The sequence below is a fragment of the Myotis myotis genome, unplaced genomic scaffold (assembly GCF_014108235.1).
Source record: "Myotis myotis isolate mMyoMyo1 unplaced genomic scaffold, mMyoMyo1.p scaffold_m19_p_2, whole genome shotgun sequence".
In the NCBI taxonomy this organism is placed as follows: Eukaryota; Metazoa; Chordata; class Mammalia; order Chiroptera; family Vespertilionidae; genus Myotis; species Myotis myotis.
Genome location: NW_023416324.1, coordinates 88,274,402 through 88,294,399, shown reverse-complemented (window position 1 = coordinate 88,294,399; position 19,998 = coordinate 88,274,402). Strand labels below are relative to the sequence as shown.

At 47.2% G+C, this 19,998-nt stretch overlaps 1 protein-coding gene across 1 annotated transcript in view; it reads left to right on the top strand.

Annotated features, from left to right (window-relative positions):
- BMP6 (bone morphogenetic protein 6) overlaps positions 1–19,998 on the top strand; it is a 162,020-nt gene that overhangs the window by 132,573 nt on the left and 9,449 nt on the right. Inside the window, exons 3-4 of the mRNA XM_036351633.1 lie at positions 11,772–11,920; positions 12,722–12,919. Of these exons, the coding sequence (XP_036207526.1) occupies positions 11,772–11,920; positions 12,722–12,919 (347 nt within the window). The remainder of the gene's footprint in view (positions 1–11,771; positions 11,921–12,721; positions 12,920–19,998) is intronic.

Genomic DNA, 19,998 nt, shown 5'->3' with positions numbered 1-19,998 from the left:
CTATAATTTTATTCCTTGAGATTTTCTTGGCTATTTATAGACCTTTGCATTCCCATATAAATTGTAAAATAGGCATTTCAATTTCCACAAAATAAAATTGATGGGCTTCTGAAATTCCAATCAGAAGCCCATCAATTTTGGAGAAATTAACTCTTACCAATATTGAGTGTTCCAATCCAAGAATATTGTATTTACTTAGGCTGTCTTTAACTTATCAATATTTGGTAGTTTTGTTTCTTGAATATTTTTTATTAGAATTAGTCCAGGTGTGTAAGTTTTATATGATATTATAAATGGCATTATTAGCTTTTTAAAATTTCACTGTCTAATTGTTTTTTGCTCACATTTAGAAATACAATTGAATTTGTATATTGTTCTTTTATTTAGCAACCTTGAAAATTCACATATAAATTCTAATAATTTTTCTGAGCAATAGTTTGGAAATTCTATAAATACTAGAAGCCTGGTGCACGGATTTGTGCACTGGTAGGGTCCCTCAGCCTGGCCTGTGGGGATCAGGCCGAAACCAGCTCTCCAGCATCCCCCAAAGGGGTCCCAGATTTCAAGAGGGTGCATGCCAGGCCGAGGGACCCACCGATGCAAGTTCAGGGCCAGGGAGGAACCACAGAAGGGTCTAAGGTGTGTCTGGCCCATCTTGTCCAGTCCCCATTGGCTGGACCCCAGCAGCAAGCTAACCTACTGGTTGGAGCATCTGCCCCCTGGTGGTCAGTGCTCATCATAGCAACTGGTCAAATGGTTGAATGAAGGGTTGGACACTTAGCCTGTTAAGCTTTTATTATATGGGATAATCATGTCATTTATAGGTACCAGTCTTATTTCTTCCTTTGTATTTCTTATAGTTTTTTTCTTGTTTTGTTGTGCTAGCTGGACATCCAGTACAATGTTGAATTCCATTCAGATTTCTGTCAGATTTCTAACCTCAGATTGGAAATCCCTGTCAGATTTCTAATCTAAGGGTGGAGGAGGGAAGATTTAATAATTTACTATCAAGGATGATGTTTTCTATAAACATTCTTATAGATACTCTTTATTAGATTAAGGAAATTCTTCTCTATTCCTAGTTAAGAGGTTTCTTTAAAATTAGAAATTAGTGTAAAATTTTATCAAAAAATTTTCCTGGGGGAGAAACCAAGATGGCGGCATAGGTAAACACCAGAGTTTGCTGCCTCACACAACCACTTCAAAAATACAACTAAAAGATGGAACGGACATCATCCAGAACCACAGAAAGGCTGGCTGAGTGGAAATTCTACAACTAGAAGGAAAGAGAAAAGCATACCGAGACTCAGAGGAGGCACAGTGCGGAAGTAAAATACTAAGGTACAGAGGTGCATGAAGAGAGGGCTGGCAGCTGAGGGCGCGGTTGTCATTTTCAATCTGGAGGGAGTCTCAGGCTCTGAGCTCCAGTTCCAGGCGAGTCTCTAGGGACCCAGACTCATGCGGGAGAAGCGAGACTGTCTGGCATCTGTCGGAACTCAAGGGCAGCTTTCTCTCTGAGGGGCTTGCAGCGATTACCGGGACACTGAGAAGCAGAGCCTCTGAGGACTGGACTGAGAGCAGCCATAACTGCTAGCCCTGCCCTGTTGATCCCGTGGGACCTGCCCCGCCCAAGCCCTGCAGGGAGGCTTTTGCTGGATAGCCTCAGGCAAAGGCTAGATTAGCACCTCCCTAGAGATCCAGGAGCCAGGAAACCCAGAGGTCAGAGTGGGACCATCCAGTTTGGAGCTCTGTGGAACCATAAAGGACACACTCAGGGGGCAGACTCGATGAGCACCAAAGCCCCATTGAAGCAAGTCTTTCCCTAGAGGGGTGTCTCCAGCACAGAAGTTCTCCCACTGCAGACACAGCTGATTCTCACAGCCAATTGGCCTGGAGGTCAATTCCTCCCAGTGATAACTACAACATCAAGGCTTAACTACAACAAGACTGTGCACAAAGACCACAAGGGGGTGCACCAAGAGTGTCCTCCTCAGGTAATTGGGGAGGCTGAACCACTGGGCCCTAGAGGACACTCAGCACAGAAAACCACTTTATCAACACAGGGAAGCATAAAAAATGCAGAGACAAGAAAAAGGACACAAATGACAGAAATGGAGGAAAGCAAACGACTGGATATAGAATTCAAAACCACACTTTTAAGGTTTTTCAAGAATTTTCTAGAAATTGCTGATAAACTTAATGAGATCTACAAGAAATCTAATGAGACCCTCGAGGTTGTGATAAAGGACCAACTAGAAATTAAGCATACACTGACTGAAATAAAGAATATTATACAGACTCCCAACAGCAGACTAAAGGATTTCAAGAATCAAGTCAATGATTTGAAATACGAAGAAGCAAAAAACACCCAACCAGAAAAGCAAAATGAAAAAAGAATCCAAAAATATTAAGATAGTGTAAGGAGCCTCTGAGACAGCTTCAAGCGTACCAACATCCGAATTATAGGGGTGCCAGAAGAAGAGAGAGAGCAAGATATTGAAAACCTATTTGAAGAAATAATGACAGAAAACTTCCCCTACCTGGTGAAAGAAATAGACTTACAAGTCCTGGAAGCGCAGAGAACCCCAAACAAAAGGAATCCAAAGAGGACCACACCAAGACACATCATAATTAAAATGCCAAGAGCAGAAGACAAAGAGAGAATCTTAAAAGCAGCAAGAGAAAGAAACTCAGTTACCTACAAGGGAGTACCCATACGACTGTCAGCTGATTTCTCAACAGAAACTATTCAGGCCAGAATGGAGTGGCAAGAAATATTCAAAGTGATGGATGCCAAGAACCTACAACCAAGATTACTTTATCTAGCAAAGCTATCATTCAGAATTGAAGGCCAGATAAAGAGCTTCACAGATAAGAAAAAGCTAAAGGAGTTCATCACCACCAAACCAGTATTATATGAAATGCTGAAAGGTATCCTTTAAGAAGAGGAAGAAGAAGAAAAAGGTAAAGATACAAATTATGAACAACAAATACACATCTATCAACAAGTGAATCTGAAAATCAAGTGAATAATCTGATGAACAGAATGAAATGGTGATTATAATAGAATCAGGGGCATAGAAAGGGAGTGGACTGGCTATTCTTGGGGGGGAAAGGGGTGAGGGGGATGCGGGAAGAGACTGGACAAAAATCGTGCACCTATGGCTGAGGACAGTGGGTGGGGAGGGAGCGAGGAGGGTGGGGTGGGAACTGGCTGGAGGGGAGTTATGGGGGGAAAGAAGAGGAACAAATGTAATAATCTGAACAATAAAGATTTAATTAATAAAATAAAATAAATATTTCCTGAATTTTTGGAGATAATTATATGATTTTTCTCCTTGCTAGTGTTAATGTGGTATATTGCATTAAAGGCCTTCAGATGTTAAACCAAACTCACATCCCTGGAACAGGCCCTACTTGTAATTTATTATCCTCTTTTTATAAGGCAGATTCAAAAATTGTTTCTGATTAACTCTATTATCTGGATCACCTATGGATCTATTTCCATTATCTGTTTGTTCCCTTGATTTTTCCTCATTTGGTTTTATTTCCTAGGATGTCTGATAATTTTTAAAATTAAATTCTTGACATTATTTATGAAAAATGGTCCTAGATACTGTTATCTTCCAGACTGGATTTTATTTTCTTCTAGAAAGCAGACAAAATACAAGCAGATTACCTTGTCCTTTTTGTCAAAGTTGAGGCTAGGTTTCAGGATGTATTGAGGTTCATCTGTTTCTGGTTTTCTCTCTCTCCTAGAAGTTAGCCCTGTAGAGGTCTCAGCTGAAGGTCAAGGCTGTTTACCAAGGCCCATCTTCCTTGGTGGGCTCTGAACTCTAATGTTTAACTCCCCAGCATTGTAATGCTGCCAAAAAGTCTGCTTTGCTTTTTATGCTCTAAGCATTTTTTTTTTTTGCTTGTTTTCTCAGCTTCTTACTCCATGCATACACAGCCTAGTATTTGGCAAAATACTGGAGTTCAACTCAGCCAGAACTTGAAGAGCCAAGGTCCTAGAGGAAGTGAACCCAAAATTCTATGAGATCACATTTATGAGCTCACTTCTGTGCAGCTCCTTTCCTTTGGGACCTTAGCCCTTCAAGTCCTAGCTGCCTTACACTCAGTGGTCCCAGCCAGTGACATTGCTCCAAACTCTAGGCTGCTGTTCCTTTATGTTTTCCATCTATTCCTCATGCAAGGAGTTAACAAGTGCTTTAAGATGAAAAGGCAACAGCAAATACAGGGCTTACCTTCATGCATTTCCCGTCTTTCGAAGATCTTGACTCATCAAATATTGGTAGTGTTAGTTGCTCTAAGATAACTTCAAACAGGTTTGTTTTTTTTAAACTTATTCTTAATGGGAGTGTTAGTTTGATACATCATAGTCAGAAGCATACATCTCTGAAGTATCATATTTTTACTTGGAAGTCTTTATAATAAATCCTCACAAATGTTGATATTTGATTCATTAACCAAATAGTGTAGTTCTGAAAACAAGACCTGAACCCAGTAGTTGATCCAGTTCCAGGATCTCAGAGGATGGTTTCCTTGGAGAGGCATTTTTTATAGACTGATTGCTCTATGAATTCTGTTGGATGTTCAGTGCTGCCTGCTGAAGTGAAGTGAGTGGACTTTTATCATCACTGAGATAAACGTGAGATATCTGAGACTATTTTCTGATTTGAAGAGAAGGGCAAATTTGAGAAAGCCAGGATAGGAGGACACCATTGTGGTCTGGTAGGAGAAAATCAAAGCCTTTTATTACCATGTGCAGCCACACCTGTTTCTCTTTCTGTGTCTGGCTTTCACAGGTATGATCCTCAGGGACTCCTGAAATCTTACTGCTGACTTGATCATCTCTGGCGCACTCAGTGTGGGCCTCAGACAAGCATTGAACTTTTCAGTATTTGTTCCTTTGCCCCTGAAAAAGGGAGAATACAACTGACCCACAGCTTGGGTTATGTAACTAGTTAGTTTTATCTTTTTAGTGAGGTGCATATTATTTATACTTAGAATGATCTGCCTGAATTGTAACAAGTAAAGGCTTAAGAAGCTGCCAAACCTTGTTCCTCAGCCTATGTATGTTCTGTTCTTTGTAAAGGCACATAATAGAAAAGTATGTCACAGAGAGGAATTAAAGTTGTCATAAAGAATTGCATATACTCAAAAGAATGCTAAATTTGGGAGCGAGGAGACGTCAGGGTGTGGTGGGCAGAGGAAACTCTTGTTTGGGAACTGCTTATCCACTTGGTAAACATGAAAGAGAAAAGGAAATAGGTTTTTATTTCTGGAAACTATGCCTTCTATATTATTCATTCCCAGGAATGGATTGCTTTGGTGTAAGCACCTTCTTGCCAGGATGGCCAGGGCTGTGGGAAGCAGGCCATGGTAGTAGTTAAGCTTATTTTGTGAAACATCTTTTTAAAAAATCACAAATTAACAGTATTGTTGCTGCTTTATTTCCCCCTATTGGATAAGGATATGGAAATGTAGGATTGTGATGAGAACTAAAACATGTAAGATTTGTATAAAAGGTGCAGAACTCCTTGTTTAATCTGTGTGCGGTCACCAGGGCATGTTGGAGTGTATCCCAGTCTTTGGGAACATCATTTGTTTACGTGGCCAAAGAAGACAGGTTAGGTAGCCATGAATTTATCCTATATAATAAAAGGCTAATATGCAAATAGACCAAACAGTGGAACAACTGAACAACTGGTCACTATGACGTGCGTTGACCACCAGGGGGCATGCGCAGAACATGGCAGGTGTTGGCCATGGCGGGATAGTGGAGCAGGTGAGTAGGGCTCCAGACCAAGGCAGGGCACCAGTCGCTATCATCGGGGTGAGCCTCTGGTGGTTACTGAAAATTCTTTGCTCTCACGCACCACAGTCCTGCCCGGCGCTCACACCTGCTGCCGGCACTGGAGCCACCGCTTGCACCCACTATCAGCACCTGGCACCAGCCCCGATCACTTGGCGCCATCAGCAAGTGCGAGCGGCATCAGGGCTTCTCCACCTCCCCCTGCTCCTGAGGGGAGATCGGGGCTGGCAGCCACCTCTCACACCTGCTGCTGGCAACAGCCCCGCTTATACCTGCTGCTGGTGCTGGCCCCAATTGCTCCACACTGTCAGCGGGTGCAGGACTGCCGGCAGACAGGGGACTGGGGCTGCAGCAGGAGGGGCCGGGCAGGGGCACGGAGGATGGGCCATGACCCACCCCTGTGCCTACCGCAGCCTTGCTGCCCACAGTTCCTTTCAAGGTGCATGAATTCATGCACTGGGCCCCTAGTATAAAATAATCTTCTACCTTCTTCTCTCTCCCTGTCTTAGACACATAGAAGCAAGCCTTCTCATATTACTACTGCCTTGAACTTGGTCTTACCTGTGATTCCAATGATTAGTCTATGTTGATAACTCCCTGAGGGTAAGGTCAGTCCATAAGACAGACAATTACTTGAGGAGCAATCCACATTTGCTTTGCACTGTTTAAGTAGAGGAGCAAGAAATCTCGACAGCAGATAGCTTTGAACCTTATGTCTAAAAAGCAGGTAAAGGTAAAACTACCCATATATAAGAGAGGGGGAGTATGCTGTAGGTCAGAGGCTTTGCAAGTGTGGTCCTCAGCCCAGCAGCATCAGCATCAGCTGGAACCTGTTAGAAATGCAAATTCTCAGGTCCCACCCCAGGAACTCTAGGGTGGGCCTGGCAGTCTGTGTGTTGACAGGCTTCCAGGAGGTTCCAATGCAGGCTAAACTGGAGAATGGCTGCTATGACAGCTAAGACCATATGTAACATTTGAGCCACATAGATTGTTTTCAAACCCCAGCTCTATACTTACTGGTTGTGTGACCATGAGCAAACTACTTAACCTCTCTGTTCCTCAGTTTCCTTATCTGCCCACCTGTGATGGTGTTAATATGGTTTACCTTTTATGGTGGTTGTGAGGAGTTAACGTATGTGAGAGCACTTAGTACAGTAATGTAGTAAACACCATGTATGGGCTTGCTATGTTAATATTCTGACAGCAAAGTGATTTTTATTGTTTTGTTGAAGATAAAATGTCCCTTTGATATTTGAACCTTCTCTTCATGCCATGCTAGTCCTTGAGATGAAATTTGGGTAATATCAAGTGGCATAAAATCAATGAGAACTTATCTGATTATATAGTAACTAGAGGCCTGATGCACGGAATTCATCGCAGCCCTGGCTTCATCCGGAAGGACGTCCAGAAGGTTGTTCAGCTGTCTGGTCTAATTAGCATATTATGCTTTTATTATTATAGATAATGTCTATTCACCTATGTTATTCAAATCTGTGTGTGTGAGTAGTAGTAGTAGTAGTTTATCTGAGTTGTAGCATGATCTTTTCAAATCCTACTTCTTTTCTGTCTTTTTGTGGTAAAATTTTAAACATAATCCTCTGCATATGATATATGCATAAGGAAAAAATACAAATCTTTGTTTTACTATCTAATTTTCTAAAATGATTGACTCCTTTGACTTTCATCCAATTTGAAAATTGAATTTTCATTTTTGCATAAAGTTGATTCACCAATGTATGAATGTTGTTTTGTATCTTAATTTGCCATTAAGTCCAGACCCATAAATGGCAAAGGAATATGTTATGAAGAAGTAAAGGAACAAACCACAGACTCACCTTATCAAATATTTCAAAAATCTGCTTGCTTCAAACCTATAAATTCCATTTATGAAGAACATTTTCCTACTGAAGTGGCTAGTAGTAAGCACAGTTGTACTTTATCCAGGGCAGTGTGACTTTGATGGATAGCATTTGTCAGGAAAAGTCAAAATCAGGAACTGAGATGCCCCCTGACCTTCTTCAAGGGCAAAGGAGAGAAACCCACTGTGTTTGCCCCTAGTGCCGTCTGCTCCACGGCCGGATGGAATATCACTGACAAGGATAGGTGCCTTGGAGGCTGTGCGATGGGATGGTCCACACATGGTTGACCTCATCCACAAACACTAATTCTAAAAGTCTAATGAGTAGCTTGGATGAGATCAATCATGTGTGGTCCATTGTTGAGAGTTTCATTTGTCCAGGATGATCACAATATGAGGAAACTCATGTCCTTGAGTTGGGATCACATTGAGAATAATACTGTTGTATCCTTAAATATGGAATGCATATTCACCATGAAACATGGGTCTATGAGTTGGTTGCAAACAAAACAGGCAATAAATTCATTCAAAATTATATCTCTACCTTGTTTCAGCATTTTCTTTTATAATATGCTCAATTGAGTGTCTATCATTCAGTGGGAGGGTCCAAATAATCCAGCTGTGGTCAGATTGGCCAGACCCTAGGACTCTGTTGGGAGGTGACTATATTTTAGTTGGGAATAACAGACCTCAACCCTGTAGAGGGGCATCCTTGTTTTTCACACAGGGAACTCAGGTGCATCTTGCTCAAGGCTACACTTTTCACAGAGGTGGTAGACTAAGAAAGCCATGTGTCACTGAAGAAAAGTAAATAGATGTGGGTCAGACCAGAACCGTTTCATTGACTTGCCATAAATCGTGGCTCTTAAATACCTGAGCTATTGGAAGCATTGAGGGTGAGCCAGCACAGTTGTTTCTTAAAGCTGTGATTCTGAAAGTTCCTCACCATGGCTGTGTGACTGCGTGTCAGTGGTGGGCTCAGTCTCATCGAGAGTGTCCTGCCTAGGAGCAGGGATAGGGCGAGACTGGGCAGTCCCTCTCGGATCCCTCTCACACACTTCCCCGCTTCCTCTCCGTACCCTGATAGGATCCTGTGCCAGCCCTGAGTACAGTCATGTGTTTTCTGTTTCCACCCGACTTTGGCATTTACGTGCAGTACATTGTGATCCCTTACCTTACTCTGAGCCTTTGCTCAGTCATTTCAACCTGTGCCTTGGGCATTTCTTGACTGCTTTTGAGAAATGTGGTGGCTAAGAGTCCGGGCTCTGACTTTCAGTTCTGGTCAGCCCACTTAATACCTGTGACCTTAATACACTTACCCTCTCTAGGCTCCGTGCCGTCAGCTACAGGACCCGCCTCTCCAGGCTTCCCGAGGAATAGTTAGGCTCTTGGCGCATACGTGTGTACAGAAAGCACAGGAAATATTTGTTGTTTCTCTCTCCACTTAGTCCAGTTATCTTAAGTCCATGCTCTACCTCACCTCCCTTCCTCAGTGTCCCGGATTTAATCATCTAAATCTGAAACTGTCTGACTGCCAGTGAGCAGGATTTTCTCCCTGCCCTCAGCTGCTGGACCAGGTTCATGAACCCCTGAACCCCACGGGGCTCTTACGCAGTGAGGACGGCCTTGTCCTTACCATGCAGTCAGGGGAGCGGCAGAAACAGGAATTCTTAGGAGCAGAGACAAGATAGACACTTGGGCTCTCTGAGTCCACTCTCCCTGGACATTTAATTTCTTCCACATTGTAATTATTATCTTTCTTTTTAGCAACACTCTTCCCATGTTTAGCTTTTGATTCATGTCCACCCTCTTCAACCCATGCCCTTCTCTTTTTTCCTTTTCTCTGCTTTCTCTCACCTGTTTTTGGAAGCTGGCCTTCTGTGCCACCCCCCACTTGCTCTTGTATATTTCTCTGTCTTTGTTACAAGAGCTTAAACGTTGTGTGTATCATTGAAGCTTTGTAAGTAGCAACAAGGGACCTGTGGCAATAGCCCACGCACTGATGCTCTTTGCCTCAGGGGCAGCCTCACGCCCGAAATTCCCACAGCATCTTCATTCGAGGGTGCTGCTCTGAGGAGCATCTGTCCTGTGCTTCCTTGGGCCCAGGCTGCTCCTCCCACAGAACTGTCCATAGGGCTGTTATTGCTGGATAAGGGCTTCTCAGACCTTCCAGAGCAGGATTTATGTCTTCTTGCATCTGAACTTCAAAGCTTTGGACTTGCCATCCCCTCTTGCTGTTTTCCATGGACACCCCATCTCCCTGCTCACAGTTACCTCAGTAACGGGGAAGGAGGGTGATTTGTCAGCAGGGGTGTGACACATGCGGGTAGGAGAGCGCTTTAAAGATGGCAGGCCTGAATGTGCCCCCTGCAGACTCCGTTCAGCAGCTGAGTAAACTACTTTTAGCTGTACCTACTGTTTTAAGCTTGGAGAAGATGACAATAGCGTTTTCTTCTAACTCTAAGCCATGTAAACAGGAAAAATAGTTTCCCCTCTGAGAAATCTAAAATTCTTAACTCGGATGTTTCATGGGCCTCACAGATATTCAAAAGAATAGCGATAAATTGTATTCACTTGTCACAGGTTGTCTTGGGTAATCTCAGAAGGCAGGATGTCATTATGGGAAACTGAGTCCACATTCTTTTCACTGGCTAGTTCTTTCACTTACCATTTTTGACCTTGGCCGCATGACCCTAACCTCACATCTGAGTCTCAGTTTCCCCAGCTGTAAAATGGGGATAGCAATGTTCTCCCGAGCTTTCGGGATTGTCCTAACGACTGAGGAAAGTAAAGTACATGGAAAGACTTTATCACTGATTTAAATGTACTTCATTAGTATTGACATGATCGTCTTAAATTTAATATTTAATTCCAGTAATTTTCTATCCTCTAAGACAGTGGTCGGCAAACTGCGGCTCGCGAGCCACATGCGGTTCTTTGGCCCCTTGAATATGGCTCTTCCACAAAATACCGACTTCTGCGTACGGGCCACGAAGTTTCAATCTCACTATACGTGCGCACTCGCACGTGGTATTTTGTGGAAGAGCCACACTCAAGGGGCCAAAAAGCCGCATGTGGCTCGTGAGCCGTGGTTTGCTGACCACGACTCTAAGATATTTCGGCAAAATATTGCCAGCACCAGGGAACTTAAATCTTTCCATGACCAAAACATGCCCCCTCCCCGTCACAGGCATTCCAGGCTCAGACTCAATGTCCTTGCAGCAAGAAGGGGACCGTCCCCTGGCACTGCTCTACCATGACATGTAGGCAAGCAGGAAGAAACCCTCACTACGTCTTCCCACAACCCCTAGGGTTATGTTAGTTGAAAACTGTAAAAAGTATAAAAATATTCCCTGTGGAGCCCAATGGAAGGAATGGACTTGACAAGTTTGCCTCAAAGAACCCCAGCCTGGCTCACAGCTGCACTGGGATAAACTTTAAAATCACTCAACATACACCCACATCACACAGTCCTGACGAGAGAGGACTTGACACTCACCATAGACCATGCAAATACCTTAATTAAAGGAAAAAGAACCAGTGATTACTCAGAAATATGATGTGGCTCCTGGTTCCTCCTCATTTCAACGTGAAGATTGTCAGATCTTAATGTTAAAAAGAAAATAAGCAAAGCACAACTTTGTGAAAGCTCATATTGATCCCAATTTTAATATTTTCTTAATCCTTTTCCTCACTGCCCCCCCCCACCCCCCCGCCGACTTTCTCTCCTTCTAGAGTTCATTAGCCATAAAGTGAGGAACAATATGACCCTATCTATCTGTCTGTCATTTGTCCTAATCCCACTAGAGATTTGTGTGAGCATTATAGCGAGGCTGTGGGTGAAGCTGAGGGGCCCTGCCATCTTCAGAGAAAGCCTGTTTCTCTGCAGGGCCCTGGCACAGTCATCTCTCCGCGTGTCAGCACCTGCCCGCTGTGGTGCCACGCCCGCCAGAGCCACGGCAGGTCGCTGGGCACTGCTTTCCACGGGACCCGATCTGACTCCGGCATCTTTTGTTGTGACACCAGGCAGGACAGGGCGAGCGTGAGCTGAGGGGACAGCCGGCCATTCACGGCACCACCTCTTCTTTCTTTCAGAGACTCTGACCTCTTTCTGCTGGACACCCGCGTAGTGTGGGCCTCGGAAGAAGGCTGGCTGGAATTTGACATCACGGCCACTAGCAATCTGTGGGTCGTGACCCCACAGCACAACATGGGGCTTCAGCTGAGCGTGGTGACTCGGGATGGTAAGTTTGCCAAAATCAGGCCAACAGCCGCTGTCATTCATTTCCTCTTCAGCTGTTATGAGAGAACCGTGGTTTACAGCCCAGTCCTCAGCTCACGATGACTTCCTTTACTGTTTCCTCGTAACTGCTATTGAAAAGCAAAACCTTCCCCTGGAAGGACTCGGAGACGCGTAGGTGGTCCAGGTTCCGAGAGAAACAATGGGAGGCGAGCACTCAGAGGCAAGGCAGGTGGATGATGTTGAGAGAAAGAAAGATGGGAGCATAGGCTAAATCCTGACCCTGTCTACCCCTCCCAGCACCCCTTCTCCTGCAGCACCCAAGTTCAGCAGATCCAGGGCCCCTTACGGCCCTCAGAGTGGGCTTGCTCTGTGCGTTGAAGTCACCTCACTGGTTGGGATGAATATGATCAGAAAGAAAGAATGAATATGAAGGAAAAGGACTAGCAGAAATGAGAGAGATGTGAGAGAGACAAGTTGATCTATTGCTTTCTGCATGCACCCTGACCTGGGCTAGGGATCAAAGCCGTAACCCAGGTTTGTGCCCTCGACGGGGAATTAAACCCTCAACCCTTTGGTGTGAGGGCTGATGCTCTAACCACTGAGCAATACCAGCTAGGGCTGGAAGGAGGGTGTTGATTTTGTCCATCCAGAGAGTGCCACCAGAGATCCAAGAATACACATGCCTTCCCCTCAGCCGCATTCTTTATGTTTAGTCCCTGGGAGGCCGGGAAGGATCCATTATGTAGCTGCAGGAGTAAGTTTACATGGAATAAAGAGGGGTGTGCTTTGGTTTGCATTCAAGGACTCAGCATCAACCCCCGAGCTGCAGGCCTGGTGGGCAGAGACGGCCCGTATGACAAGCAGCCTTTCATGGTGGCCTTCTTCAAAGTCAGTGAGGTCCACGTGCGCACCACGAGGTCAGCTAGTGGTCGGCGTCGCCAGCAGAGTCGCAACCGCTCCACCCAGGCCCAGGACGTGTCCCGGGTCTCCAGCGCTTCAGGTAGGTGTGGGTGAAGTCTTTTTCTCAGGCCTCAGTGAGAGCAAGGACGTGCGGATAGTTTCATATCTGCACAGCCTCTGCACGGCAAATACAAAGGCCTGCAGTTGCCTCATCATTGTCACCAATGATCTAGGGCCACGGAGGGAAGGCTTATTATCCAAAGATGGAGTCTGCAGCCTGCAGGCACCCTGAGTGTCTGTTTTTCCAGAAAAGCATCCTGTTTGGTAAGATTTCTCCAGCTCCTTTTTCACTCACATAAAGATCCCAGGTTTTCTCCCAGGTGCATTATGCCTGGGAGGTTGCGGGATGGAAACAAGCTTCATACATTTGTATCAGACGGACTTGTATTTGTCAGTGCCCTTGGCTGCCCCACGTGCCAGGTTTGATTGGTTCATTTAACCCGGATGTTCAGGGCTTCTAGCCTCAGGCATGGCTGCCTCCAGGGGCTCAGAAGAATCTCTCTTTCTCTACTTTGTTGGCAGCATTCTCAGAGAGACTCTCTCTCCGTGGTGGTAAGAAAGGCAACCAGTAGTTCCAAGATCATCTCTTTCATGGTGACGCCCCAGAAAGCCAGGCTGGGGCCATGTGCTCACCCCGGGAGCTAAGTAATGGGGCCAACCCCATCCTGCCCTGACCAGGGAGGTTCAAAGGGAGAGAGAGAGAGAGAGAGAGAGAGAGAGAGAGAGAGAGAGAGAGAGAGGAAGTAGCTCCCTCTGCTTGCGTGTCCATTCCCTGGTTCTTCAGAAACGGTCCCTCCCGTGCGGTGCTTTGTTAGGAAGTGGCACGGAAGTCCACTCATCGGGACCTGAAGGAGGGGGCACAGGTGTGGTGCCTCACAGAGCGAGTGATTGCTCAGTTCGAGCGCAGATGCATCTCACTCTAAAGCCCGAGCTGCACATTCTGCGTTTTCTTCGGCCGTTTAAATTGTGCGAGAATCCAACAGAAAGTGAAAGATGTGCAGTGGGCTTTCCAGTCCGAAAACCTGCTTCCCTTGTTACTGCTCTGTGACCTTGGAGAAGCTTCATCCATTTCCACTTCTGTTACTCATCTGTGCAGCAGGGATGGCTACTACTCGGCAGATTGGCTGGGATTAAATGAGGAGCATTTGATCTGGCTCATAATAGCACTCGAAGATGGGTTGTATCCAGTTGTAGGAAGCAGACTGTCAGGGCCTAGGTTAGGACCCTCAGAAAGCACGTAAAATACTTCTGGAAGGTGCTTTCATTCCTCCGGGTGACTGTTTACAAATGCCATCTCCGGTGGCCAGAAAGAGTTCATGCAGCTTCCCCAAGTGCCCGCAGGAAGGAAGTGTCTGCAGTGTATGTTCTGACTTCATCAGCCATTTCTCTGACCAGTGACATGGATGTGGAACTTGAGGATCCACCACCCAGTGTGATGTGACATTTTGCCTCTTGTCATCCTGGTGTTCCTTGGAAGCGTTGCACAGCATGGGTGTTCCTGTGTTTACCACTAGAAACAGTCAGGGTTGAGGTTTATAAAAGAAGAAGAAGAAGAAAGAAGAAGAAAGGGGCAGCCTGCCGAATGGAAGGAAAATCTCGCTTTTCCTCTGGGCACGATGCTGGGCGGCTTCTGTTCATTAATGAACGTGGTCACTTTGGTACTGGGACCTCAGACATGAAGACAGCTCTTAAAATGTTGATTGCTTTTAAAATTAAAATTTCACTTGATTTATTCAACACCCCCTCCGCGCCCCAGTACACACTGGAATTTTTTTAAATTGATAAAACATGTTGTCTTAGATTTTGGTTTTAGCAGTGTCACCCAATTTTTTTTCCCGAAGTTTCTTTCAACTTTGTTTTTTCAATTTGATGACTTTAAATTAAATATGAATATTAAAGCTTATCTATTTCACAATAAGATACAAGTATATCTGGTTTTCTCCTTGGTCTTCCTACCCCACCCCCCACCTCCCAGCCCAGGACTTTCCAATTTGCTTTGCTCCTTCCAGCAGTACTAAGGCAAAGAGCTCATTACAGATACCTCTGGCCTCAGCTGTGTAAAAGGCCAGACACCCCCCACCAAGAAAGTATTCCTATGAAGGATCCTCCTTACATCTCACTATCTTCAAAGACCCTCTCAAGTTGGTGTGAGAAATTGCTCTTGTGAGGCCATACTTGGCTCACTCTTCCTTATTTATCCGTGCTGTGCAGGGAGTGGACATGCAGAAGAGGAGGTTGCTCTTGGAGAAGGGAATTCCAGGAAGATGGCCTGCTACCCTGAGAAATGGGCCATCCAGTTTTGCTTCCTTTCCAGGCCGCGGTGGGGCCAGATGTTGCTGGGCCTTCGTGACCCAGGCAGATGCTGCAGAGACGAAAAGCTGTGGCCTCTGGTGTGACTCCAGGCAGGCCTTTCCCCTTGTAAATCTTTCAGGAGGTTGAAGGAAGAGATTACTTTGCCTCTGCTGCCCCCCTTCTTCCACAGAGTGCTCCCAGGGAATTAACATCTCTCCACTGCACAACACCGCCAGGAGAAGCCCGCTAGAGAACGTCCTGCATCTGGGCAAAGAAGTTAACAATTCACTGAATTGCCTGTCCTCAGGGTGAAACATGGCAGGGAAATATGTGGCTGTCTTTGAGACTGAGCTGCAGATGCCTGAGATGGCAGGACCAGTCCACAGCAAGGGAAAAGCCAGGAGCTCCATCCGCCTCCTCCCTGCTGCCCACCAAAATCTGCTCTCACATCCATACTCGGCCTTTAAGCTGGACTTTCCAAACACACGCACCCAACAGTGGGTTTGGATCGAAGTCATCCTGGAAGGTTTTCACTTGCCCTGGCTGCTCTGTAAGCTGTCTGCTCCAAATGAGAGATGGTGTTTGCTGTGTGGCACGTCTGCAGTGGGCTCGAATATCATCTGGACAGTGTCATCTATCATTTTTACAAAGCCTGAGGGGAGGTCTGAGCCAGGCTGTATAGCCCACTGGGGATTCTGGTAAATCTGGCAATTCCTTTCCAGCCTCCGTGTCTACCAGCCTGCTGGTCTCATGTGCCTTGCATTCTTTGGCTTCATTTGGTATCTCTTTCTGCTTGCTGCCTTCCCCCTCTTATATAATCTCTTTCTCTTGGGGTTCACTATTTTGTCTTCTGGGGACTGTGACACTACCATCCAATCCATTATGAGGGCTGTGAACAAATGGCCTTGGGGGTGGGGGGGCGGGGTCCCATGTGGTGATTCTAGATACTGATCTAGCTTATTTCCAAGATATCTTTGGGGAGGGGGTAGTTAATGGGATTTCAAGTCAGCTGGTGAGTGTGAGGTTTTCTGCCAGGTCAACCAGCCGGCTGCCAACAGTCTGCCTTACAATTGCTCTTTCTGTTGGCAATGGTCGTTTGGAAACATTTTCTGCCACTTTTAACAATTCATGTAAAATTGAATTAGATGAGTTTTAGGCCTCTTTCATCCTTGATGTTTATGTTGCCACCACCCAGGTCTGCCAACCACCTATGAACCAGCAACTTCTCAAGACCCTGTCTCTCCTTTGGAATGAGTTCTTCAAAAGCTACCTGTTAGCATTTCTGACAGTCAGTTCTCTTTCCATCTCTTTCCAGGCATGTGTCTTTAAGGTCCTGGGGAAAATGTGGCTCTGGTGCATTTAGATATACTTATTTGACCTTGTTGATAATTCGTATCTTCTATCCCTTGAACTTCCCAACTGAGAGGATTCAGTTGCTTCCAGATAAGACAGGTAACCAGAATTCAAGCAGCAGCGCGGGCACTTTATTATGACTATGAAATTTTTTGCTGTGCATTTCAGGGCACTCCAGTCCACAGACTAGGGGGTCTCATTCTTACAGGTCAGTGCATATGTGGCCTTTTAGTTCCCAGCAGGTGTTCCCACGAGGTCATCCTTGGCTTCCGTGGGGTGGCCGCCAAAGCTTGGGAAGAATGGACTATTTATAATTCTTCAAAGGAGGGGGCATTTTAATTTGTCATTTTGATCTTAAATTAAAATTTTAGGCCTTGTAGCTAGGCTTCCAACTGTCTCAATCAAAAAGTAGAGGCTTGTTAAGAGTTTTCTGAATGAAATCAAATCTTAATTCTCCACCGCTATGGAGCACAGGTATGGCACTGGTGGTCTGAACGTTAGAATAATTTCAGATGACATATGTGTAATACTGACTCTCCTTGGCCATGAAGTGCCTTAGGATAGCAGTTATCAGGGAGAGAAACCGCCTGGAAGGGTGTCCTGTCCCGGGGCTCACCCTTCCGAAGGTGCTGTGGCAGCGGTGCTGAATAACGGCGTTAATAACACGGCGTGGACAGGTGCTGCCAGTAATTCACCAGCTGTCGCTGCTCCTGTAGGGGCCAAGGGGCTTGAGACTCAGTCTAGGAACTAAGGGGAACAGAGGTGCTCGGAGCACAGGGGGTCTTAAAGCTTAGTGTTCAAGGGGAGTATTTGTCTATTTTCACGAAACTTAGCTCCGTAGTCTTTTGCACTCAAGACAAAGCCTGAGGGGAGGCCCAGGTGCCCCACGGAATGGGATCTCCTGAGACCTTGGCGTCCTGGAGCCGCAGAAGAATAGGGCTGGGCTGGTGTCTCGTGCTACCATCCAGGCCGTAAACAAAATCTAGATTCTGAAAATAAAGCTCCCCCCCACCACCCCAACACTTCATGAGGTTACAGACACTGGAAATCAAGATCCTGGCGGTCCCCCTGCGGCCTGCTGTGCCGGAGCTCAGGAGCTGGGTTCCTTCCAGCATGTTCTCAATGGCCCTGTTGATCGTGGTCTGTGGGAGCCAGAGACTTGTTATGGATAAGACAGGCTGATAAGGCCGGGGATACGGGAAGAGCGGCCAGACCACTGAAGACAGAGGTGCCATTTTAACAGCTGCTGTTGTCCTCCCCCTTGGCATCCTAGGAAAGAAGGGAAGTGGGAGGGAGTTGCTCACTCTGACAAACAATTTCCTCTGGGAAGATGTCAGCCTGAGCTCAGGAAAGACAGTGTGGACCCTGCCACTCTGTCCCCGGCGCCTGCCCTGCCAGCTTCTCCCCAGCTGAGCGTGCGTCCTGCTGAGCAGGGACAGTGGCCGGCCGCAGTGGCGAGGCCTGTGGTCAGCCCACCAGCCGGTAGCCCCTCTGCAGGAGCCCCAGCAGGGGAGGCGCCGCCCTTCTGCCCTCTCACCTAATTTTGGATGGTTGCCCTGCCTTTGTTTCTTTTCTGCCTTTCCCCTCTCCATGTCTTCCCTCCGCCTGTGGTTTCTCTCTCCTCCTCCGCTGTTGGGGTTGGAAAGGAAAGTGGGTGGGCTGCCTGGATCCCCGGGACCGGGGCTGGGCTTGAGCTGCTGTGGCTTAGGTGCAGCCACCTCCCTGGGGTCCTCAGGTGGTGGGTGCACGGTCCAGACTCTGCTGCGATGGTGCCCCTCAAGCTGGCCGCACAGCCTCCCTGCATGTCACCTGCCCTGCACATCAGTATCATCGCCCTTCACATCCAGGGCTCATTGCCCTAAGACCCTCCTGGTCTTTCGTGCAAGGGAAGCCTGCCGTTCAGTGCACTAAGTGATTCCGCCTCAGAAATAAACCGGCAACGCCCAGGCTCTCCTAGCACACGGCTCCTGCATGTGTGGCTTTCCAGGGCCAGATACAGGGAGTGCAGATGGAATTGACCCCGATGTCCTCTTAGGGCTGTGGGATGTGCCCCTCGTGTTTGGGGTGGAGGCAAACATGCAGTGTACGTGGCCGCTGCCTGGGGACCGAGACGCTGTGAGGAGGTGGCAGGCCAGCGGTGCACGCAGCAGTCAGAGCACCCTGCCCTCCCCGCACTGAATTAGAGAAATGCTCCCTGCAGTGTCCTGCTTGCTTGAGCTGAGTGGGGCTTGTGGGGTGGCCCCCATTGTCACATGGGCCCAGCCATCATAGGGAAGAATGACCACAGGGCCAGGGTCACCAACGGAGCTGAGAAGAAAGAGCTCCCAGCCAGAACCGAGAAGACCGTCTCTCAGCCATAGCCTGCGTGGAACGTACAAAGGAAACAGAAGGGGGACAAGGTGGCCTAGGAGGGGCCAGAAGATGGGAATGAGGATGCACACAGGGATTCGTGACCAGCTCTCTGTGCTGGGAGCCGCAGTATCAGCCCCTGGGGCCGCCCACCAGATGTGACTGATCCCCTTCCCCACCCTCTGAGCACGACTCTCAGATGTGGGCGTTCAGGTGTCTGCAGTGCAAGGACAAGATGCCTGATCATCACACCCTCCTGCCGTCAGCTGGATGCCAGGAAGACGCATCTGCGAGCAGCTCATTTTGCGCTCGCCTCCCAGCACCTCTGGGTGTCCCCAGCCCCCAGGTAACCCGGAGTCACAGATCATAAGACACAGGCGAGGCTGTGGAGAATGATGGCACAGCCACTGAGGCAGCTGATGCCACAGTGGGAAATGGAAGACACTGGTTACCAGTTTGACCATTAGCAATGGACATGGTACTTCTGTGTGTCAGTACCACTGGTTTCATCGTTCAGAAGGCTGGAGGAGATGCAACCCCCCTCTTGGCAAAGTCCTGGAAGAATAGACTTAATAAAGACACACTTCGGGCGCTGCAGCCTGGCCCTCTCGCCCACTCTCTTCTACTTCCCTTCTTCCCGAGAGGGACCGTGCGGTCCGCCTGGCAGTCCCGATGCCTTTCCCACCGCGGAGCGCGGAGCTCTGGCTGAAAGGCCTTCCCTAGGGTGACCAGGCAGCGTGTCTTGGAACTCTAATGTTTCTCACCTTCCCCGGTTGCAGCTCTGAAGCTTCCTATGAGATGCAACCAATTCAAACTCCGTTTAAACGTTTGTAATGTTTATTTGGAAACAAGAGCAAAGATTGAGGTCTGAAGCGGTCTCTGGTCTCCGAAGCTTTCCCTGCTGGAGCCGGTTGTGAAGTGGGCGCTGGGAGGCGGTGCTGCTGAGGGCGAGGAAGACGCTGCTGATGAACGGGAAGCGGGAAGGGCTGTGGTGGGAGACTGTTTCCCGCCTGCTCCGCGTGCACTAGCAGCCGCCTGCCTCTGGTGGTGGAGGAGCTTATCCTGGGTTTTCATGGCTGTTATATTTTGTTACCTGGTCACCTAAGAGTGTGTTGCCCAAGCCCA